The sequence below is a fragment of the Protomyctophum parallelum genome, assembly GCF_964188405.1.
Source record: "Protomyctophum parallelum genome assembly, chromosome: 7".
Taxonomy (NCBI): domain Eukaryota; kingdom Metazoa; phylum Chordata; class Actinopteri; order Myctophiformes; family Myctophidae; genus Protomyctophum; species Protomyctophum parallelum.
Window position 1 is genome coordinate 16574576 of NC_139705.1, and position 24626 is coordinate 16599201.

The 24626-nt window shown below is 41.8% G+C and overlaps 2 protein-coding genes across 5 annotated transcripts in view; both read right to left on the reverse strand.

Annotated features, from left to right (window-relative positions):
- Positions 1-1817: 1817 nt before the first annotated feature.
- Positions 1818-16989, reverse strand: lad1 (ladinin). 3 transcript variants are annotated; one of them, XM_083769275.1, is made up of 16 exons: positions 16722-16989; positions 14741-14953; positions 12469-12643; positions 11960-12071; positions 11730-11797; positions 10130-10200; positions 8829-9015; positions 8230-8331; positions 7885-7928; positions 7573-7615; positions 7391-7440; positions 6790-6856; positions 6352-6492; positions 5872-5961; positions 3921-4019; positions 1818-2636 (listed from the first exon to the last, which is right to left on the reverse strand). In XM_083769275.1, the coding sequence occupies exons 1-15, from the start codon at positions 16754-16756 to the stop codon at positions 3948-3950; spliced, it is 1470 nt and encodes a 489-aa protein (XP_083625401.1). In that variant the 5' UTR covers positions 16757-16989; the 3' UTR covers positions 1818-2636; positions 3921-3947. The 3 variants fall into 3 exon arrangements, with proteins under 3 accessions (XP_083625401.1, XP_083625400.1, XP_083625399.1); XM_083769274.1 differs by having other exon boundaries at positions 10130-10203; XM_083769273.1 differs by having other exon boundaries at positions 11730-11831; positions 11928-12071.
- Positions 16990-20419: 3430 nt separating this feature from the next.
- The window catches only part of tnni1a (troponin I type 1a (skeletal, slow)), a gene marked incomplete at its 5' end in the record, with an annotated part of 4456 nt that continues 249 nt past the window's right edge, over positions 20420-24626 (reverse strand). Inside the window, 5 exons of one of the 2 annotated variants that reach the window (XM_083769279.1) lie at positions 20420-21271; positions 21717-21841; positions 23142-23318; positions 24066-24155; positions 24246-24377. In XM_083769279.1, coding sequence (XP_083625405.1) covers positions 21737-21841; positions 23142-23318; positions 24066-24155; positions 24246-24377 — 504 coding nt within the window. In that variant the 3' untranslated portion in view covers positions 20420-21271; positions 21717-21736. The remainder of the gene's footprint in view (positions 21272-21716; positions 21842-23141; positions 23319-24065; positions 24156-24245; positions 24378-24626) is intronic. The other variant, XM_083769280.1, reaches the window with a different exon arrangement.

A 24626-nucleotide genomic window follows, 5' to 3' on the forward strand; every position in this document is an offset into this window, starting at 1 on the left:
GCTAGTTTACTATGCAGATATATCTTGGTTAGTTGCTCTCATATTTTATTTCTTAGATTCTTAGTTTTCTCCACAACCAATGTCAAGAATGTGATTTAGAGATGCTAGGTTCATTGTTCATCTATATTATTCTCTATACCGTATATTTATGTGACGATGTACCTTGTTGTTTGTTCACTAGATTTCATACTCTGCATCAGATTTTGCAGTTTAAGTGGCTGCTAAATGTAACCGTAAATTGAAAGCTTTTAAATAAGTAGTTGTCTCTCCTAATAGGATCATTAGGATGGTGTGTCTCCCCCTGAAAATATATGTTCTGTTTACTAAAGACATCCTGGATCGACGGGGAGACCTGTTACTGAACAAATACTTTATAGCAATGATCACTATCAAAAAATAGAGTTTTAACCTTAAAAAAAGGGTTTAACCAAAATATAAAAACCTTTAACTTAATCAGCACCATACAAGCATTGAAATAACTTGTATGTTCTTGCCATTACAGTTCATGCTGTAGTTCATATTGACCGTAAGCTGTACAAGCACTGAATGCCCTATTCATACAGTCACTGAATGCTCTATCCTTACTCCTTACAGTCAATACATGCTCTATATTCATATTCTATACATGCTCTATAATGATATATACACGACCCTTAATATTATAACATCAGGGAAACATACCTGAGTGGGATGGAGGGAGGAAGAGAAAAGCGACAGGGAAAGTCACAGAGCAGAAGAGTCCGTTCAACTGCGATGTGTCCAGTTGTCCAGGAACTGATGGATGTGAGCAACGTATAGTATGGGCACAGAGACAGACAGTCGGACGGACGGGCGGAATGTAGTGGTCTAGAGTTCTTGGGACCCCATTGTGTTTATTAATAACTTCTTAGATAGCTTGTTCACTCTCTTATCACCATTCCCAAAAAAGGCTACTTCAGATGCCATGGACAGGAGTTTGTGTGTGTGGGCCTGTGCCACCACCATGTCTAAAGTGCACACACACACACACACACGCATGCGCGAGCGTGCGATGGCTCATAGGGATTTGAATAGACATGCGTGCAAAGCACTGAGTGACACAGATGGAAAACAGGCATGGTAGGTACTCTTATCAGCATCCATTCTCCTCTTAAGACAACTGCTTTTTAGAGTAATGTTGCCTCCACTGGACATATAGCTCTGGTGTGCCCACATTTTTTGGATTTGCGAGCAACTTTCAAAATGACCACCTCAACAAGATCTACCCACCAAAAAAAGTGATATCCCCCTTGCTGATAATGTATAGCGGAGCATTTGGGATTGGAAATAGAGGGGAGGAAATGGAATTAGTAGGGTTTTTTTTTATATGTAACTGACTTAATAATGCAACTGACGTCTGTGGTCAACACTCTTAACAAAGTATTGCATTGTGGGTTTGAGCTGACAGGCCCTTTTTGATGTCAATCAATCAAGTCACCTTGACAAGTGTCAGCTTTTTTTATTATATTTATATATTTTAGGGGCATCTATCTTTTGGGCACCCCTGGTGTACGCCAAGAAAAACATGTACCAAAGCAAACATAACGATTTAGTGACAGACGCCGGGCAGTGAAAGACATTTACAATCGGAGTATATAGCAACAATAATCTTTTATTCCCCCAACAGACCATAACTAATGGAATGATCTCATTAGAGAATGTCTAGGACTAGTCCTTACCCGTTCTGAATATATGAACAGCAATATGATGTTCGCCAGATGGGGTACTCACTACTGCCCCATCTGGCGGAGTCAGGTTAATATAAGGAAGTGTAGCCTACAGACAGAGTGACAGACAGACATTTTTCGGTGCTTTTATAGATAGATGGCAAAAAACAAAAGGAAACAAATAATGCAGGAAGAAAACAAAACGAGCATGATACTCTGCATCATCATCATCATCATCATCGTCTCATTCAATTACAAACCCATAATTCCCTGTTCTGTAGTTCATTAGAAGGGGGTGCCATTAAGACCTTCACCTGTTTAAAGTGCTTGGAAAATCACCTGAAGTCAAACAATGTACGTAAAAGTGTTACGAAGAAAATGTCACTGCACTCCTTTCTTTTCTGTACTGTGTACTGTGTGACAAGCAGTACCTTTCTTTTCTTTCCTTCTGACAAAGCATTGTTTTCATAACTCACATAACTCATTTATTACTGACATTTGATACAAAAACATCTTTTAGCAAAGGGTCCAGTAGCAAACAAAAGTGTACAACAGTGGCAAACTACCTTGAAAAGTGATATCCTTTCATTCAGTCTTTCAAATCCCTTCCTTTTCACTGCCCTCAGACATAAAGCGTTGTCTATAATTAGTTGTGCGATGGACGTCCCGCCCAGAATATAGACGACCTACAAGCTCAAAGTGTCGCACTTGCAATGCAGCTGCGTGCTTGTAGATCTGCTATTTTCGGCAAGGGACACCACACCAAACAAAGTGTGAATCAGGCTTTACAGTAGTCTGTACTCTCATGTACATTCATTGCCAGGCTCATGCACAGGCTCGCATATGTAGCAAAAGAAAACATGACAGAACGGAAAGAACTATCAGTCACTGTATTCTTTCATCTTCCTTTCTTCAGTTCAAACAGTCAAGTCCACCTTCAAGTCATAATCCCTAGACAGAAAGAAATGGGCAAAGTTATTGGTTGGGCTAATTACATTCATGGCAGTATTACCGTAATTTCCGGACTATAAGCCGCACCTGAATATAAGCCGCACCAGCCAAATTTAGGGAAAATCCCATATACAAGCCGCACCGGACTATAAGCCGCACCGGACTATAAGCCGCAGCTATGTTAGCTCAGAGCCTGAGATGGCTCTGCGTTAGCTGTAAAAATCCATAGATTAGCCGCACCGTTGTATAAGCCGCAGGGTTCAAATCATGGGTAAAAAGCCGCGGCTTATAGTCCGGAAATTACGGTATACTCTTTAAAGGAGTATTTATTTATTTATTTTTCATTTGCTGCTTTCTTTTGTTTTAGCGATTTTACACCAATTTCTTTATTATTAGGAAATTATATCTGGCCACAAAAGAAATCACGGGATCAACTGAATGTGAAAGGAGAGGTGACAAACTGACATATTGAGCCTATGACAGTATACAATTTACAATTTAGGCATTTAGCAGACGCTCTTGATCCAGACTTACATTTAAGCAAAAACAAAAGCATGGCATACATCACATATATAAAAAGTAGTTATCGTGATGTATAACTAAGAACGTAACAGTGGAGTATCTATGTCAACTATACATACTATACTATATTATATATTATACAATATACATGTGTACTATAAAGTGCTATGACTACATAAAATGCAATTCTAGTGCTGTCTACGTAACGAGCTATGAGTCTGTCTAAAATACTATCTAAGTCGACATAAAATGCTATCTAAGGGGCTAGTATGGCATCCCCCTATTATCCCTCTTCACATTCAGTACATCCCGTGATTTTGTGAAAAAATATATATTTAGCCAATTGTTCGAACGCCCCGCCCCCTGTCAAAAATAGCTAAAATCACAACAAATTTTTGACATTGTTAGATCTGTATTACTTCAACCGATTGATTGTACAAATGCTTTCTAAACCAGTAGTTCTCAAACTTGTTCGTGCCAAGAACACCCAAAATGTATTTGGCTGCGGAGCCCCATCTGACAAATAAAATGTTTTGTGCCAGGGACCCCAAGAAGATTTTTGTGTTTTCAAAAATAGCAGACCTACAAGCTCACAGTGTGGCACGAAGTGAGGAACTGTGAGCTTGTAGATCTGCTATTTTTCAAAAGCCATTGCAAAAGTATAAATGGCTTTAATGGGTTAATCAAGTTTTATGGTCAAGTATTACATTAGAAGGCTAATAATAATAATGTTATGTTAGAATGCTGGAAGAACGGTCTCACCTAGTGGCATTCATTTAGCATCTCACATTATATCTTGCCTGTGGCGGTGTCCTCCTCCCCTCTGCCCTCAAACATGCTTCTCTTGGTGGTGATGTCCACCTATGTGTGTATGGACAGAAAGAAATTCAGACATAGAAGAAGAGAAAAACGAGCACTCTCAGTCTAAATAATGCAGTTTACCGAGTGCACGGCTCACGCAGAATCACTGTAATAGAGAAATAGCCAGCACTCCGAAGTCCTTCTGGTACATTTATTTCATTGTACGGACAGACAAAACACGGACGTGCTTCGGCGTTAAGCCTTCCTCAGCGTGTATATGAAACAATGCAACAGTTAAGACACATTTACCTAGGCCCTAGGTAATTGTGTCTCAACTGTTGAATTCATATACATGCTGGTCCCCTAGGTCCCAGGTCGTAGGGGACCTGGGTGTGACACTAAAAGCGGTCTGAGACGCTGAGGAAGGCTTGACGCCGAAACGCGCCCATGTTTTGTCTGTCCGTGCTGCACAATGAAATAAATGTACCAGAAGGACTTCGGAGTGCTGGCTATTTCTCTATTATGGAAATTCAGAACTGTGCCATCTGAAAACCTAGTAGCAGTGGTGTAACCTACTGTACTAGTACTTTTACTCAAGCACTGTACTTAAGTACAATTTTGGAGTTAGGCTACTTTTACTTTACTGGAGCATTTCCAATTTTCAATAATTTTACTTCTACTCCACTACATCTCAGAGACAAATATTGTACTTTTACTCCACTACAATTATATGAAAACTTCCGTTACTAGTTAGTTTTTTGATTTTGAATAGTATTAAAACATTAATTTACCAATTTCAGCCCTATATATATTTTGGCAATTTGGTATTTGATACCAATACTTTCAAGTAAATGCTGCATTCCAGACATTTACTTATAACTAGACTAGAGTATTTCTACATTGATTGCAGTATTGATACTTTTACTGAAGTAAAAAATGTGAGTAATTCTTCACCACTGCCTAGTAGTAAAAACAGAATACCTGTTTAGACACGGCCTCAACGGGTATGTATAGTATGTGTGGGTTATGAATGAGTCATTGTTATCAGCTAAGCTAATGGAAATCTATTTTAGGAATGGCTCTGTTAAGTTCCAGCTAAGGTATTTTTTCTTTCAGAACTGCTGATTGGCAGTGAAAATAGGTTTGATACCTTCCCAGGGTAATATCTGCTCATCATGGGATTATGGCCGGTGGTAGTGAAAGTATATACTGAAGTAAATACTCACTACTCGGGTATTCAAAAGTACAAATTGCAAGAGCATATTTCAATATTGCCGTATTGAAATTTAGAACGTTTCCAAAAAGTAGTCGGCTATTGTAGATCGACAATGTTCACTATATTTGAAGTAGGCCTCGGGCTTAAGTGTTTAATTTATAATATTTATTTTCTAAATTTGAGAGTCCCACTCCCTTCCTAGACATGTAGTGGAGTCATGTGAGTGAAATATGTTTTTTTAAATATAAAAATACTCGAAAGTGTACTGTAAACAAGTAAATGTACTTAGTTACTATCCACCACTGAATAATGTCCACACAGGAGCAGTCAGAACGAGGCTGACAGAGTACTACTGCCACCTAGGTGTCAAATTGTACACTTCACCTTCACCACATGAATCCTATCCAACTTTATGTATAGAGCACATTTATAACCAACAGAGGAATGCAATAAAACCAGAAAAAAAAATCTGAAATAAGAGAAATATAAACACAAATAAAGACAAAATAGAATAGAAAAAAAATCAAACTAAGGAAATCGAAGTAAAACTCAAACTGGGTTAAAAGCTTGGGAATAAAAAGTGGTTTAAAGGTGTAAACACGATGCGTTGTGAGCTTGTAGATCTGCCCTGGAGGCTCCATTCAGTATAGGGTTTTTAAGTGGTGAATACGGTGTGAGCATTAAAAGACAACTGACCGTGGGACTTGGGGAGGTGCCTGATTGGTTGGTCTTGTTGAGCCAGAGGTTGATCCGGTCCGACATCCCCGACGCGAAGCCACGCAGTTCCTGATGACATCATCACAGATGAGCAATAATCTGAATCCACACACCATTGTATCATACCACTGTATGCATCCATGATGGGTCATGTAAACCAGGTTTAAATAAATGCCTAAAAATGTAGTTAGGACTCGGAGTGAGCGATGATGCTAGATTATAATGCAGTGGATAGACACTGATAAAGAGTAAATTATCTTGAAAAGTGATCTCCTCTCACTGCAAATAAATCCCTTCCTTTTCACTGCCTTCACTTTAAGCGTAATTTATAAATAATTGTGCAATGGTGTCCCACAGAATATAGACTATCTACAAGCTCACAAAGTGTCGCACTTGCAATGCAGCTGCGAGCTTGTAGATTTCAGCGTGGCTCACCACCACACACTGTATATAAGTTACCTGTCTGGAGATTCCAGGTTTAGCGGAGCCTTCGGCCTGCTGGTCCTTCTCAAACAAGCCTCTCTTCCTGGACACTTCATCCATGAGGAACAGAGTCCTCTGGGCCACGTCTGGGGAACGTATGGCTGTCACGTCAGACTTCTACACACACACACACACACACACACACACACACACACACACACACGCAATGAGGGGGGGGAGAAACTGAAAAGATATTGTGGTTTTCTTTTATAGCAAAATTACAGAAACCTTGGTGTAAAATTACAAAAGCACACAAGCACATTTTATATCGACAAGGTAACAACTCAACCAAAATCTCTACCAAAGTGTAATTTTGCTTTAACGACCGTCCCAAACCATATAACATTAATTACAGCATATGAGTAAGATTTACAAGAACTCATTGTTGCTCAAAAAGTGCTGAAAGAGTCTGACCTGTGATGCATGGGCCAGTCTCTCCATCATCTCCTGGATGGACTTGGAGGACATCCTCTGTCTGGAGCTGGAAAGGACAGATGGTACATTTCTGGAGTTATTCTGAGTATCGTAAAAGCTGCCGATACTGCCTAACATGCTGGTATTGCGATTGCGGTAAGTGTGCCAGTCTACGCCATTCCGACCATGTCATTCATCACGTGATGATATTTCATTTACAGTCATATTGATTGATTGCTTCAGTTGATGTTGCACTACTGTTTTGTACTATTCTCTCTAGGTCATCCTCTTACTGTACTATTTATATTATTATAATTTTACTAACTGCACATTAACAATAACTAATGGACATTTTATTTATTCCTAGATCAGTGGTTCTCAAAGCTTTTTACCGGTACTTGGTATGGACAATACGCAAGTTGTGGAATCAGAAGATCGGGAATCGGGAAGAAGAAAATGGTATCGGTACATCTCTATACATCTCTACTACAGCTGTGCATGCCATGACAAAGCAGTCAGTGTCTTATTTAAAATACATAATATGTATTAAACTTTGTAATGTAAGAGATGTGCAGAAGGATATAAAACTTATTAAACTCACTTCCTCTGGAAAGGAGATGATCTGTTCTGTTCTTCATCTGGATGTTGCTCCTGGTGAGAATAGTTGATACTGTAAAACATCTATGTCATTTAGATATTATTCACAGGTACAATGCACTCTAGAGGTCATGTGCATAGCTGCACACAACGTTATAGATATGGTAAACTAGAATAGTATCTTACTGTGTTGGATTCAAACTTCATAGAGGCAATCCGGACACTCATGCTAAAATGAAACAAAACACAAGGCTATTAATGCAGAGAGAGAGAGAGGTGGGGGAACATAACTAACCCTAGAAATAATTGTTTTCTGGTGGAAACCTCATATGTCCAAAAACCTTTACTTTTCAGGATTCAAATGCAAAAAATAGCAGATCTACAATACTTTTGTGTTGACACCGTTGGTAGTATGATCAAGTACTGTAGGATGAAAACATGTAAAACATTGAGAAAATAGTTTTCTGCCCGACAGCGATGAAATAAAGAGTATCTCACCTCCTCTGCAGTGGTGTTTTCTCCTCTTCTTTCTTTTGCAGCATCTGTAGGTGCAGTTCAAGGTTCTGTAAGTATGTGTTCGCAGCAGACATGGCTGTCTTCTGAATAGTCAACAACTGTGTGCTCATCCCTCCTCACAGCACAGTGTAACAAAGCAGTCAGTCAGTGGTAAATGTTGGTAAACAGGCATATCAACTGTCATGAATTTGAACCTTGGGTGACACAGGCAAATGACCCTGTCCCTCATTTGTCTGCCGTCACTTTGAGTTGATAGTCAAATAGGCAAAGGTGAATGTCGACATCCTTCGCTTGCGTGTGTGCGTGCGTGCGTGCGTGCGTGTGTACCCTGAAAGAAGCCGTCCTGGAGCTCTGTTTGATGAAGGCAGGTCGTCTGATCGTCTGTTCTGTGTTGACTGAGCCATTGGAGGGAGAGCCAGTCACATTGGTCTAAGGATATACAGAAAACCTTATTTCAACACTCACCGGTATATCTTTTTAATACTATTACCATTTAAAACCCATATACAGTACTTTAGCTGACCGGGGTCCCCTTGGCCTTTTCCCCTCTGTCTATACCAAATCTCTTAGCCAACAAAAATAGCCATCGGAACGCGTTTCTTTCCCGTCAATGTTCAGCCCAGAATAAGTCGTTGACAACATTCAACATCTTGCATTCTCCCTTGGTGATTTTTTAAGATTACTATGTCACCAGTAGGTGGCACTGTTTCATTATTTCAGTGTCTCCGGTGATAATACCAAAGTCCACCAGGAGGACATCATGCAAAACAGAGAGGTGTGTGTGTGTGTGTTAGTGGGCAGTGGCAATGATGTCATCTGTGAAGTTGGCTGCTGGAGTAAGTTCAGTGTGTGCATGTACGTGCGAGAGTGTGTATCTGTGTGTGTGTATATGCGTGTGTATGTCTGTGTGTGGCACAGTGCAGTACCTTCTGAGTGTGCCCATTGTGCAAAGGGCTCTGGGCAGAGCCTCTGGGAGAAGGACTTTGGCAGGGAGAGGGCCTGTGTTCTCTGCTGGGAGACAGAGAGGCTGTCGGAGAGCAGGGGCTCATGGGAGTGCTGCTCCCACTCCTCTCACTGGAAGACAGGTTCTTGTCCAGGGAGATGGACACGGAGCTAAAAGGGCAAGATGATTTTTTTAATCCCTTGGTTCAGTGGTTCTCAACCTGTGGGTCGGGACACCAAGGAGTGGTCCCCGCGTGATTTAGTAATCAACAAACTATACTATAAAAACTGGTCAAACATTGGCCACATATGGCCAATCTATAAATCTATAAATGCACCACAGCTCTGTATGTCTGTACGTGTGTACGTCTGTAATGGATCTCCAACTTCCATCGTTACCGACTCGGGGCTCTACAGACGGGCACCAGTCTAGTAATATAAGAAAGACGAAAACTTTTTGAAAATAGAGGAGGCCAGCAGGTAACATCCAACAACGTGTGACAGCTCAGTGGCAAGCAGTGAAGCACAGCAGTATTTTTATTATCATATCCTAAATAATATTACCTAATTTATATGCATTTTCTTATACATTCAGCACATCTCTCATGGATGCAAAGCAAAAGAGAAATCAAAAACAAGAGTGAGCCAAGAGTGGACACTGACATTTGGATGCTTTAGACAGGGAAATGATAACGATGCCAAACTGGCAGACGTACCAAAGACGGAACTCACTCTTTCATTGGTGTGTTGTCCAGGTTCCGTCTACCCCTTAACATTTAACTTCACAAAACTATGCCTAAACCTAACCTTAACCCTAACCCCGAACCTCACAGAAATGATGCCGAAACCTAACCTTAACCCTAACCCCGAACCTCACAGAAACTATGCCGAAACCTAACCTTAACCCTAACCCCGAACCTCACAGAAATTATGCCGAAACCTAACCTTAACCCTAACCCCGAACCTCACAGAAACTATGCCGAAACCTAACCTTAACCCTAACCCCGAACCTCACAGAAATTATGCCGAAACCTAACCTTAACCCTAACCCCGGCCCGAACCTCACGGAAATTATGCCGAAACCTAACCTTAACCCTGACCCCGAACCTCACAGAAATTATGCCTAAATCTAACCTTAACCCTAACCCCGGCCCGAACCTCACAGAAATGATTCCCTAAATCTAACTGTGTCCACCTGGGCGAAACACCACATCAGCTAACTGATCCACAAATGGCACCATAGATTCTATCTAGATGACACTACATTTATTCAGGTTTTCCTCACCTGACAAACTTGTTGGATCGGGTAGATGGCGGCTTGGGGTCTTGGTCTTTGCCTAGTGAGCCTCTTTTTTCCTGCTGGAAACAAATACGTATATACAGTACAGTATAAATATACAGTATAACTACAGGCCAATGCTAATGCCAAACAAGGTACTGTATAGTACAGAGATGGGGCACGCCTTTTATTGCACAACCCAACATGGATAGCCTACCCTACGGACTCATTTGCAACTGTAATGAATGACTGTGTTTTAAAGTTAAGTGTAATAAAAGATAAGGTGGAAAGATATGACCTCATGCCCACAGTTTCCAACTTTTTATTGTCTATTTGCATAGATATTTAGATTAACTGAAGAACGTTGTCAGTTCATAAAGCAGTATCATGTAGAGTCATATTCAGTAACATAACAGGATATATATTATATTGTCGCTGTCGATGCAGACACCTCGTTCTGTATCTCAACTTCTTATGTATTTTCATAAATTTATGCCCTATTTCATCATACAAGATTGTCGCACAAATGTAATGAAAATAGCAGATCTACCTACTGTAAGTCCACAACTATTCCACAGCTATTTTCACAATTCAAATTTTATTTGAATAGTAAAACACTTATGGTTTTGGACCTGAGAGCGATGAAATACAAATATTGACATGACTTTAGTGTGGCACAACTATTGTAGGCTGTGGTTTGCAAACTAAGTGAACTTTTAGCTATTTGAAAATAGCTGATCTACAGTCTCACAACGTGTCACATTGAGATGCGCTGATGCGGTGTGAGCTTGTACTGTAGATCTACCATTTTTCGTGTGTGTGTGTGTGTGTGTGTGTTCATAAGACCCTTGTCCATGTGATGACATGTTTCGGCTAAATATCCCCGGGAGGTATGTGACTGTGTGGGAATGGGAATATATAGGTCAGTAGTTGGTGCTCCAGGGAAAGTGAAAATGTCAGACAGTGTTGGCGGTGACATCGGATTGTAAGGAAATGATTAACGCCATTCTCTGTCTGCGTGGGGTAACTGTAACTGTACAACCGCACCGCGTGGAGTGGCATTTTTTGCAGCCTTCCGTCATCATGACCAAGTAAACAATTAACCGCTTAAGCTCGACACCGCCACACGCTGACAATAGCCAAGCTACAAGCTCACAATGTGCCACAGTACGACATATTGTGAGCTTGTAGATCAGCCATTTTCAGCACATTTACTGCCTAAAATGCTCAAAATAGAGACGCCGTGGTTAATATCAATAGCTTGGATTCAAGTGAGAATCTCACAATTTGTGCGAGTTAATTTTAGGGACATTCACATTTCCATTCATGAAGGTAAGTCTATCGATAGTGAATGAATCAGCTAAATGAAAATAAAAACAGACGCTACTCGTGTCGCTGTTAATTATGTCATTGCTGTGGCACAATTAAAACAATTTATCACTATATATTCGGTCACCACGACAAAATGGTGAAATCACTAGTGAGAAGGGAGTGATTTGAGACACACAGCCAAAGCCAAAATCTCCCCTACTCCAGTTACAGCAGAGCCACTGAGATACCATTTTACAATGACATATCGCATCTAATAATACTACCGCCATCCCACCTGTCTGTTGACGATGGTTGAAGTGGTGGTGCTGGAGGTGATGTTGGCGGTACCGGTGGTAGCGTAGATGGTACTGGAGTTGGTGCAGGTGGGACTTTTGATTCTGGTCGGACTGATGGGACTTGTAGTGATGCTGGTACTGGAGGTGGAGCTGGTGGGACTGATGGGACTTGTAGTGATGCTGGTACTGGAGGTGGAGCTGGTGGGACTGATGGGACTTGTGGTGATGCTGGTACTGGAGGTGGTGCTGGTGGGGTTGGGAGCGTCTGCTGTCTGGGCACGATGTGTAGGTTTGGGCGGCACGTGAGGCGGAGGCACACGCTTCCCTTCCTCTTTGTAGTGCTGTCACGATTAGACATTTTTAAGTTGGCAATTAATTGTCATACAAATAATTGCGATTAACGATTCCGTTGTTTGGGGGGGAGGGGAACATATAAATACATTTTTTATTTCAGTTTTACTTTTGTGCTTCGTAATAAAAAATTGCAAATAACTTAAATATGCAAAGAAAGTACTGCCGTATTTAAAAATGTTATACTTTCAAACAAAAGCCAAAAATAGTTGAAGTAGCTGATCTTACAATGCTTGTAAGCTAAGCTTCAGAAGAAAGTTTTTTGGAAAATGCTTGAACATGTTTCAACATACGGAACTATTATCACACGATCACACAAAATAATTGCGATCATCTCAAGTAATCACGATTGGATGATCGCATACTAATCGTGCCTCAGTGGCCTACCTCTTTGTCGTTGTGGCCCAGTGACTCCGCCCTAGCTCCTCCTACTCCGTTCTCCGTCACCATCTCCTCCTCGGGCTCCTCCTTCTGGCGACTCAGAGTCTCCATGTGTCTCAGACGTCTCTTCTCGTCACGCTTGCGCAGCATCTCTATGAAGTCCAGCTGCATCTGCTCCTCGCTGAACACACACACACACACACACACACACACCCACACACACACACACACACACACACACACACACACACACACACACACACACACAGGACATTTTAGGCAGTTTTATGAATGTAATTTTCACCTTTTTTGCCATTTACAACCCTAACCATGAAGCCTGAGTTATACTGAGCTTATAGATCTGCTATTTTCAGTGCCTGACTAAAGCCCAAACCACACCAGTTGCAACTCCTTGCAACTCAAGGACTTGCATTGGTGTGCTTGACCTTAAAATCTAACCTCTAAATGCATAATCGTAACCCCAACCCCAACCTGAATCTTTTCCTAAATAGGCCCCCCGAGTTCCACGATGTGGCATGGCCATTTCCTGATCGACTTCATGTTCCTTTCCAGCACAGGAAATGGGGATTCCAACCACTCTGTAACAGCCCCAAAATATACCTCCTGACAAACTATACCGGGGTATAGCCTGAGATATGAAACAGGCTAGCCCACTCCAACCCTGGGTATAGTTTGGGCTGTTACACCTGGACCAGGATTATAGTATTCCACTTTGTCTAATAAAACAACAATTGAAGACCAGGAAATGGTTCTCCTCACTAATCACAAGTACTGCTCTTGTTTTTTACGTCCAGAGGATCCCGATAGGCTGCAGACGCGCCTCCTGCAGGAGACTATAGTTGGCTCAAATAAGAACCCATTTGGTTTGGCGTTCTATAGGGACCCGTTGGGCCTGACCGCATGCCCTCGCTGACAACAACCCCAGGCAGGGTTCAATTAGAACCCATGACCTTTGTGCATACATACATTCACAGTGATGCACATGGCGTGCACACAGCAGCAGATGACCTGTAAGTGACACTGGCCCTAAAGAGAAGGAGAAGGGAGCTGCCCTTCTAGCATTTTGATCAGGTTTCTGTCATGAAAGGCTTCACAGTTTCTCTCTCCAGGGTCAAAGACGCTTTGAAGAGTACTGTTTCTTTCTGCTGCTCTGGGGACTCTAGGGCCACTGATGTTTTTGACAGATTTTCACTCAGTATCAGGTTCTCCAACATGCAGGCATAGCAATGATAGGCTATAGAACTGACATAGTCCCATGGGGTACAATTAACGCCCGTTGCTACAATTAAGATTTACGAGTGAAGTGAAAGAGAGTGACAGAGGCAGGGTAGGTATTAAGTAACCGGAACGCTTGCCCCAAAAACATGCTCGCCTCATTTTTTTGTGGGTTTTTTTGCGGAACGCTCGCCCCCAGCGGTTCTTGTTTTCTTGCATAATGTTTTATATTCATGGGCAGAAAAGGAGTGGCTGAGTGAGACAGACGCACAGAGAGAGAGAGGGAGGCAGAGAGAGAGGGAGAGAGGGAGGCAGAGAGAGGGAGGCAGAGAGAGACTAACAAACTCACTAACTGCTGCATAATATCACTGTAATCATCATGGTTTCATTGTTTGTTGTTCACTCGTTTTCATTGTTAATATATTGCGTGTTATTCATTTATTATTGTTAGGCTCTAGTTATTCACTTGTTGTCTCTCATTGATTGCATGATTGAATACTTTATTAACAGTTTGCACATGGTACAGAGGTAGGATTATACAATGACGCTAAAAGGCCCTCTCAGATGAATTGAGGACCCCATTGTAAACAAGTCTTAGTGCTTTTCTGGGTTTAAACCTCTTAGCAGACCGTGCGTGCATGCGTGCGTGCGTGCGTGCGTGCGTGCGTGTGCGCATGTGCATGTGTGTGTGGGTGAGTGAATCTAATGCACAATCGTTACATCGTTAATCGTTATGGTGCATATATACATGCACCATACCATAATATCAAGCCATTACAGCCTTTTGAATTCAGAGTGAGTGAGAGAGAGAGGGAGACAGACAGAGAGAGAGAGAGATAGACACAGAGAGAGAGACAGAGAGATAAAGAAAGAGAGAGAGCATGAGTAGACAAGCCGGGTCACAAACCATGTCGTTGCCGCTCAGAGGAGATCAGAGGAGATCATGTTTTGGTAGAACTCGTTTTTGGGTGTGAGTGAATGAATGAATGAACACACCTGCTGACTCCCTGCTGGGTGTGAGTGAATGAATGAATGAACACACCTGCTGACTCCCTGCTGGCCCGTGGCTGCTCTGTCACTGCTAGCGTGGCGGGGGGCGCTGCTGCTGTCATTGTTGGTGGTGGCGGTGGGGGTGGGGTGGTCAGGTGATGAGAGGTCGTCGGGGTCAGCGGTGCTGCTGGAGAAGCCCCTCACCCTCCTCCTCCTCTCCCTCTCCACCTCCTCATCATCCTCCACCGTCCACTGGCGCGCTAGGCTGGACACACACACACACACACACACACACACACACACACACACACACACACACACACACACACACGGCAAACCTTATCTATCAGCTAGTTAGAGCACTGTTTCACAGTGGGTCAGGACTCGGGAGGACCCATGTTTGGGTCACGGACACATTTTCATGTAAATAGAGGGTATGCACATGCCATGCATAAAGTGAGTGGGAAATCGAGTAGCAAAGTGAGTTTAACGTTGTTTAATGCAATCAGATAGATAGGACTTTTCTGTTTGAAATGTATGGGCTGTCAAGGCCAGAAAGTATTTTTAATTTCCCGCCTACAGAGTGGCGTTCCCGCATAACTTCCGGATATGATGATGATGTCACGCACATATCCCCTTCTTTTTTGTGTGTGCTTTGTGTGTGTGTGTGTGTGTGTGTGTGTGTTTGTACTCGGAATGTGATGATTTGATTGGCTGATGTATGATGATAAGAGCGGCCCTCACTTCACACGAATGTGTTTTTTTGAAGACATGTGGAATGGGCCTCAGGTCTTTATGTGTTAGTGTGATGTGTGCATGGTTCCTATACTTCTAACTATATATGATCCAATATCCTTATTATAAAGGTGATTGGTCTGACACATGCTATGCAGCTGTTCATTCATCATTAGCATGGACCACTCATCACATGCATTACATATACATACAGTACATGTATGCCTAAAGGTATAGTCCTACTACTATGTATTCGGTACTACTATTTACTATAACCCCATACTGTGTAGGCTACATATGTTTTTCTTTTGATTTCTATCCCTTTGTTTATATGATGTTTTTTCTTTCTTGTGCATAGTAGGCCTACTGTATATTTGTAAGTCATTAAATGTTCTGATGAATTGAAAATGGAGGACCCCAATGTAAACAAGCCATTGTGCTTTTACTGGTATCTTGGCAGACCTTTATTGACCTGTGCTTTCCTCGAACTGTGCTTACTCTGCTTACTCGACTGTAGAATAGGCTACATTGGGATCAATCAATCAATCAATCAATGTGACTACAGACTTCACTAGACAGATATGCCGGTGTGTATCTGAATATCGTTACTGTCAGGTAAAAAAACCCAGGACAATTATGCCCTAATACTTCATCATACAAGAATGTCACACACAAAAGTAGTGAAAATATACCATACTAAAAAAAGTTTTGGATTTATACAAGGTATTTATCCGGCAGCAATGATATAATCTCATCATCATCATCATATCTCAGCTGAGCTCTCACTCAGCCTCGCTCTAACACAAAAACTTCACATACATTTTTGGAACATGGATCACGCACGCATGTCTGATAATCCTGCCAGTATTAATGGTTACCGCAGTCGGAACCGGCTTGACTCGTTCATCATCTTTTTTTATCTGTACAGTAGGCTTATATGTCTATGACTATGAGTCTGCACGTGTGTGGGAAAGAGTACGTTAAAAAGTCACAGTGACTGGCATTAGCCTACAGACACAGTAGCCTACAGTCCTACACTGTATTATCCCGAATGTGTATTAGGCCTGCGAGATATTTGATGATCAGCTTGATTGAAGCAGTTGACAAGACATGCTACAGGAGCCTATACTTACAGAATTAGCGTGAGCTGCGTGACAATGTGTATTTTATTCGGTAATATATTTTAGGCTTAATGTATGCAGTATTCTGTATTCAGTTTCAGTTAATGTCACGTTATATAGCCTCAACAACTATAGATCCGAATTAAAATAATAAAACACGGACATTAAAAACCTTACCTGGACAAAGCCGACCAGTTTTTCCGAGCTGACATTTTTCGGTGAGTTTATAAAAATAAAAGTCCAACGGAACGACAAGTGGAATCTTACTGGCAGAAGAGAGAGGAAAAAATAGAAGTTAAGATGCACTTCAGTTCAGTTCACACAAGGCGTGACTGACTATTCTATCGCTTACGGGAGGTGATCTGATTCTGAACAGTCCTCCACCTTTACCCCGCTGCATGGACGTCACATGACCATAGTACTGTAACTGTAGTCAGTGCATGGTGTAGCAGCCTACCGCCCTACCTGACAGAGCTACAGCTGTGTGCGTGCGTGTGCGCGCGTGCGTGTGTGTGTTTCCCCAAACAATGGGTCGGGACCCATTTGTGGGTCGTGGACACATTTTTATGGGACCTTAATAATTTAGTTTTCCTATATATTTTTTTTGGGGGGAATGTTTTCCAAAAAACATTACTCCAGAAAAGTAATTTCTTGAATAAATATATAAAATCTACGAAATTCCATGAATTGGATAACTTTTAATTTAAGAAGTTGTGAAAATAAAACTCTACAAGCTCACAATGTGGCACGAACAGCTATTTTCACGGGCTAACAAGTTTTGGAACCACTGAGCTAGGCTACAGTAGCCTACATCTGTTGTTATCAGTGGTGGAAAGTAAAGTGGCTAATACTCAAGTATATAATTTGTAGGTATTATTATTATTATTATTATTATAAAGGGACCAAGAAGTCTCTTCCGCCAAAAATAGCAGTTCTGGCTGAACCGTGCAGTCGGTTTTCGGGAATCTGTTAGAGGGCCATGCCAAACGGTGACTATGCGAAGCCCATGACCATTGGCAAAGGGTGGCGCTATAGCACTCAATTGAAAATGAAAACTTTGAATGCGCATAGCTCATGAAACATTTGATCGTTGGCAATGCAACTTTGATACACACGTGTCTCCTCATCCCGAACAACTTTCGTGCTCCGACTTTTGACCTCTGACCTATAGATCACCCGCCATTTTGAATTATATGAAAAACTGTTAAAATGTATCTCCTCCCAGGATATTTGATCAAAATGCAGAAAAACGTCTACACGTGAACTTTGGACCTATCGTTTTTATGAGCCAATGAAAATTGCTGTTTTGTGAAAATTCTTCTGCCTCTAATTCATACATGGACATGCAGCCTCATATGCTTGTATGTCACTTTACAGTATAGTAGAGGGTCATGCCAAATAGCACTGAAAGCAGTCTTACTCCAATTGACATAAGGGGGGCGCTATAGCAATTTTTTGAAAATGAAACCTTTGAACAGGCATAACACATGCTTTGTTTGGCCAGCCTTTATGTCCAAAGCTGTTGGACAAAGCTGTATATATATATATATTTTAGGATTGAAATTACAAAATAGCAAAAGATCTATACAAGCTTTTGAGCTCTACACTTTCTAGTGGGATCAAGTAGGCGCACTTGATCATTAATGCTTGGGCATTACTTTAAGGGGGGGAAAAAGTATATAAAATATGGAGATAAGAGGTTTGTGCCAGACAGCAAAGAACGATAATATGCTTTTAAACCTTTTTACATTTCTAAAAGTAGGGAACAATAGCACAGCCTTGTGTGTGTGTGTGTGTGTGTGTGTGTGTGTGTGTGTGTGTGTGTGTGTGTGTGTGTGTGTGTGTGTGTGTGTGTGTGTGTGTGTGTGTGTGTGTGTGTGTGTGTGTGTGTGTGTGTGTGTGTGTGTGTGTGTGTGTGTGTGTGTGTGTGTGTGTGTGTGTGTGTGTTTTGGCCTGTATCGTATTGGTTGGACTGGCCAGTACAAGTTGTTTCTTGACAGTCTGATTCATGTTATTTGCTCTGCTGTGCCTGTGTGAGGAGGCCACACCCGGTTATCAGGCCTCCTTGGAACTACAGGTGTGTGTGTGTGTGTTGGACTCTGCCCTCTGCTTTAGGTTCAATCCTTCAAGCCGTATACTTGTTCCTTATATCAGTGCATTGGTGTTCTCCTCAAACATTTTTGTGTCGAGGACCCCCAAAATGTATTTGGCCGCGGACCAGACCCCAATCTGAACATGTTTCGTGTGCCAGGGACCCCGCAGACCCCATCTGAAAACGTTTTAAGACCCAACCTTTAAGAACCACTGCTTTATGTTCACAGACGGCAAACGTTTCATTCTGTGAATAATGAGGTAGTGGTTCTCAAAGTGGGATCTGGTGGAGATGCAACCTCAAGGACGCCTGGGGTTCCCCGGACCCCCACTTTGAGGACCACTGCCTTGTATGTACTTGTAAAAGTACATAAGTCCACTTATTCACATCATATAAGCAAGTATTATACTGGTTCCCTGTTGAATAGTCTTAACCCACAAAAAAACCCATCTAGGCATGAGTTCATTGCATAAGTCATTACAAGCAAAATGGTTGAACCAGTTGTCATAATCTGTCAAGCAAATAGCATTTTGAATCGTGCCTTTCACCGATGAAGAGAAGAGGAAGAGATATCCATTGTGATGTGAATGAGAATCTGTGTCCCGACAGACTGGAAAGTCAGGAGGTGTAGAAAGAGCTTCACTGTAATTCACCTGTTAACATAAATATTTACTTTGGAGAGATTTTTTTTACAAAGCAGTTTTTACAGTGCTGTAACTACATTTTTGGACACATTTTTCACTTTATTGATAAGTCTTCATGATATCGGTGTCCGATATCGACAATGTCAATAGTTATTAATTGGATTGGATGCACCACAAACTTTGTTATAGTTCAGACATTGTTGCAATTACGTCTTTCCATCGGCAGAGGGAGACAATGCACATAAAACCTACGGATTGTGGCTTTATGCTGTGTGTAGTTTCCAATGTGTGTATGGTATTCGGTACTAACTTGGACTTGAGTCGTGTGTGTGTGAGTGTGAGTGAGAGTGTGTGTTGTTACTGTTTCCAATGCAAGCTTGTGTCATCCTTTATGGAGTGATACTTGGGAGTGTCCACCTGCACACACATTTGGCTATTTGCATGCAAGCAGATACGTTGATAAAGGAAGCACTTCTCACAGAGTGCTTTATACACTATGCAAAACAGACCAGGATGCCTGGAATAGCAACGTTTGCACACTGGAGGATCAAAACCGTAAGATTGTGTCATGGTTCTGTTGTTTATTGACCAGGTGGAATTACACTGTGGCCTGACCTACAGAGTATATACCATACATGACATACACTATACAGTATATAGTATATACGGCATACACAAGGTCTGTAGTGTTGTTTTATCAGCTTTGAACCATAGCCAGCTTAATCACATAAGAACCTTGTAACAGTTATCCATGCGTTCATTTTTCATTACCTCTCCACTGCGACTACTGCAATTCCTTGGACTCGGGATAGTCTCAGTCCAACCTTTCTTGTTTACAGATGGAGCGGCAGTAGCTCAGGGGTAAATTGCCGGTGGAGGTAAATTGCAAGGTTTCCAGTTCGATCCCGGGCTGAGGGCTCCCCCAGAGTTGGTGTCGAAGTGTCCTTGAGCAAGACACTGTGTGTGTGTGTGTGTGTGTGTGTGTGTGTGTGTGCGCGTGTGACCCGTGTGTGCGTGTGTGAATGTAATACACAATTTATGTAAAGCGCTTTGGATAAAAGCGCTAGGCTATAAATGCAGCATTGAACCATTTTGAACCATATATCATATTATAGATTGAAATATTAAAGCATTTTTTTTCCTTTAATATTTTTTATACATGGAGGGATGTTTTTCAGTATAAAAGTGGTGGTAATAGGGCTTGTTTGTTTGTGTGTGGTAGAGTATCTGCTATCTGCTTGCCTGTTGTGGTGGGCTGTTGTGGGCCAAATATCACGGCCGAATTATTGACCCAGTCCAGCCCTGTCCTCCACACAGGAACTATATATTCCCACTTATGAAGAATGATGAAGGATGACTCTTCTCAATGTCAGATTAGATCTTTTGTTCTTGCTACCTAGATGCCTATCTAGAAGTCTTGTTCAACTGGGCCTGCTCAGCATCTGTATACATGCCATACCTGTATGGAAGCATCTACGTTCATTAGTTGTTTCTCTACTCCTTTATTCAGGTTTTTCCTTTAATTTGTACCTGTTTATTATATGCATTATGGATATCTTGATATAAGTAATTTACATAGGTTATATGTCGTCACAGTTGGGTGGAAACTACTTTTCAGGAAATTTTACCTGTGTTCCTAATACATCCAGATCCAATGTAGTTATTATTTAGTCACTAGCTCTCTGGTTAATCATTTTCATTAGTTAAATATTAATATGACCCACAGACTTTCTCTTAAAATGTTTTCTAAAATTGTTAATCGACTTTTTTTGCTACTTTTGTGTGTATTATTTTATGAAAAAAACAACCAAAAAACTAAACAAATAGTTGAAATATGGAGGTACAAGGTTTCTGCAACAACAAATGTGTACGGACACACGTATTGATAGATAAAACGGTCCACTGGTCACTCAGTCCTTGAGAGGGGAACGTCTTTTGAAAGTTGGGTCAACCACATCTTGTCAAAACTTTGGCAGGTGTGTATGAAGTACCTGTGAAAAGAAGTGACAGGTGATTAAAAACAGGCAAAAATGAAATCAAGCAATTTCAAAGGTACTGTAATGTATTATTAACCCATTAAGACCTGAGGCCTATTCCTTATGTCTTCAAAAAAAAACAGGGTTTCTGGAGAACGAATGTTGCGGTTCTCAAACTTTTTCATGTCAAGTACCCCCAAAATGATATGTATTTGGCCGTGGACCACCATCTAAAAATATTTTGTGCCAGTGACCCCCATAAGCACAGATTTTAGTTAATCATTATACTTTTTTTATTTTATTATTATTATAAAATATATACAAAATATACGTATTTAAAGATTTGCGCACATTTTCATGATTTAAAAAAGAAATAGGAGTTCTAAGGTACAAGCTCACAGCATGGCTCAAAGTGAGGTTGTAGATTCATTTTTAATCATTTTACGTAATCTAAACTCACCATTTGCTTGGAAGGTATTCTCACTGGGCCGGGCCCTTGGCAGCGTCAAACATCTTTTTCCTTCCCTCCATGCCTGACATGGCTTCCACGTTCTTCCTCCAATCACTATCCTCCACTGTCTTCTTCTGGTTGGTTGGGTGGATGGACGGACGGACGGACGGACGGGCGGGCACAGGCAGGCAGGCAGGCAGGCAGGCAGGCAGGCAGGCAGACAGACAGACAGACAGACAGACAGACAGACAGACAGACGCATAGTTAGAAGGTGATTTCACACTGAAAAGTAACTAACTACATTGACTTAAATATTGTAATTAATTGCAATTTTGAGGTATTTGTAGGCCTACTTTTACTTGTTACTTTCTCTACAATACATTCATTTGAAAACGTACATATGTTATCCACTTCAGGCCTACACATTTTAGCTATTTGAAAATAGCCGATCTACAAGCACACAAGTTTTGTATGAATTAGTCCTGTGCTAAGTGTTGATGAAACCCATATTGTCGGCCGGGAATCCCCATGGAGAGAATACTGCATAATTACACTAGTTTAACTGGTTTACACAGAGCCTAACATGTGCACGCACACGAGCGCTCACACGCACGCACACACACACACACACACGTGCGCACGCTCGCACACATGCACACACACATTCACTGACCATTGAACAGAACAGGTCACAAAAGAGCTTCTCTACTCCCTGTGTACAATGGCATCATTGTCTTGTGTATGGTACCTCCACACACACACACACACACACACACACACACACACACACACACACACACACACACACCTGCCACCGCCCTGCCTGCTCTCTCCTTCCTTGGAGATACAGTAGGCTTTAGTCTCAAACACACCCTGGCCATAACTGTACACACGTGAGTGTGTGCGCACGCAAACACGCTCGTAGTTATCCCATGACACCTTGAACACTGATGTCATAGGTTTAGATGAGAGTCGAGCCTTGTGTGTGTGTGTGTGTGTGTGTGTGTGTGTGTGTGTGTGTGTGTGTTTGTGTGCGTAGTTATTACTATTTTACATGACACATAGTGTCATGTAAAAATAGCAGATCTACAATCTCACAACGTGTGGCATCGTGGCATTGTGAGCATATAAATTTGTTCTTTATTTCCCCCACAATAGCGATCATTTGTATTCAAATCGAATTCCCTTTTTAGCTAGCCTCTCCTATGCCCAGCTCTGTGTGTTTGTGTGAACACAAACATTGGCTGATGATTGGCTGATCACCTCATAGCGACGGTTTGATTGGCTGAGCAAAGTACATATTGAAGATAAAAGTGAGGGCAGAAAGGTGAAGACGCCATGATGATGACGAGTGTGTGTTTTTTATTCTATTGGATCACATCCGTTGGATGGAAGTGTTGCTCCCCTATACGTCTGCAGCACATAACATGGTACCTTCTCCGTGTCCTCTTTCTTGACCGACTTGAGGTTGGCCCGGAGGTCCATGGACACCTTGTGCTTGGAGCCCAGCAGCGAGCGCAGTATGGCGTCGGCGGACACGCGCACGCGCCTCAGGCTGGGCCGCTTGAACTTCCCCCTCAGGTCCAGCACCTTGATGTTCAGGTCCTTGATCTGCACGGGCCCAGGTGGGAGAGGGTCGCTGAGACGTTACTCTCACGTAGCCAGACAACTTCTCCACAAATCTCTGAATGCTATGTAGTGTGGAACTACTGTCATTTCCGTTCACAAATATATATTTAAAAATATCTTTAAAGCTTATTTTTTTAATTTCCATTTCTGATAAGCAGCAAGCTACTGTATATGTGCTTAGATGATTTAGATTTATACTAGGATACATTTGCGTGACTGTAAAGATGAAACGGAAGTGGGGAGGAGTCCGCTTTATATACAGCTTCCGTGCTCCAGACTGTATGACGGAAGCATTTGAACATTGCGAGAGCCGAGAGGCAACAGTAAAAGTCCAGAATTCTATATGTACTTATCAAAATGTACTACTTAAAGTACCAAACGTAGAATGTACTCATTATGCAGAATGCCTCATTTCAAATGTACACAAATACTTTTGAAAATAGCAGATCTACAAGGCTATTTTTACAATATGTCTCTGTGGAACTAAGTCTAACTGAATAAAAAACAACACAGATGATGGCTCTGCTCAGTATGCTGGGGGATCGCTGCCTAAAAAGGATGTGAACCACTGTTCTAAACTGTTCATCTTGAACGACCTTAGGATATTAATGCAGCCTGCAAGTGCATGCAAACACAAGTACCTCTATGTTTGGTTGTTTGCTACTGGCTACAGAGAAACGTAAAGGTGTTCATTTGTTCACGTCTGTGACATTGAGCTAGACGTCGTACCTCTCGTGTGTTGAGCATGACTTTGGCTTCGATGTCATATCGTTCCTCGTCTACCACGTCGATCTTGGCATGGAGCTCTTGACATAAATCCTACACGCACACGCACGCACACACGCACACACATGCACAAACGTACGCTATCATCATCATCATCATCACTATAGATTTGACAGTAATTACCTGCAGCTGTGCCAGGCTCATAACACTGGTGTGTAGCGGGGGGGCTCTCTCTGCCAGGTACTTGTGTTTCTCTTCCTCTTTGTCCACAACCTCCTGCTCCAAGTCCTCCTTAGCCTTAGCCACCATCAGACTCTGAGAAAACACCACCAGGCATCATGGGAGAGAAAGGCACCATCTTATATGGATTGCATGTCAATAAATTAACTTTCTTTCTTCAAGGCAGAACATTTTACTGCAGCATGCACAATGTGTAGGTACAGGGCTTTGGATCTTCAGAAAGGGTCAATGAAATGGGCCCAGGGTTCAACCACTTGGACTGGGGTTCAAGTGCTTAGCAATCTAAAGAGGGCAGCTTTGGCTTACAACAGCTTCCCTCTGCTG

Coding starts and splice junctions, on each gene's coding strand:
- lad1 (XM_083769273.1), bottom strand. CDS start 16,756: ATGTCAGCTCGGAAAAACTGGTCGGCTTTGTCCAG. Junction 7,441..7,572: donor TGAAGTTTGAATCCAACACA/GTAAGATACTAT, acceptor TATTCTCACCAG/GAGCAACATCCAGATGAAGA. Junction 4,020..5,871: donor GCACCTCCCCAAGTCCCACG/GTCAGTTGTCTT, acceptor ATACACACATAG/GTGGACATCACCACCAAGAG.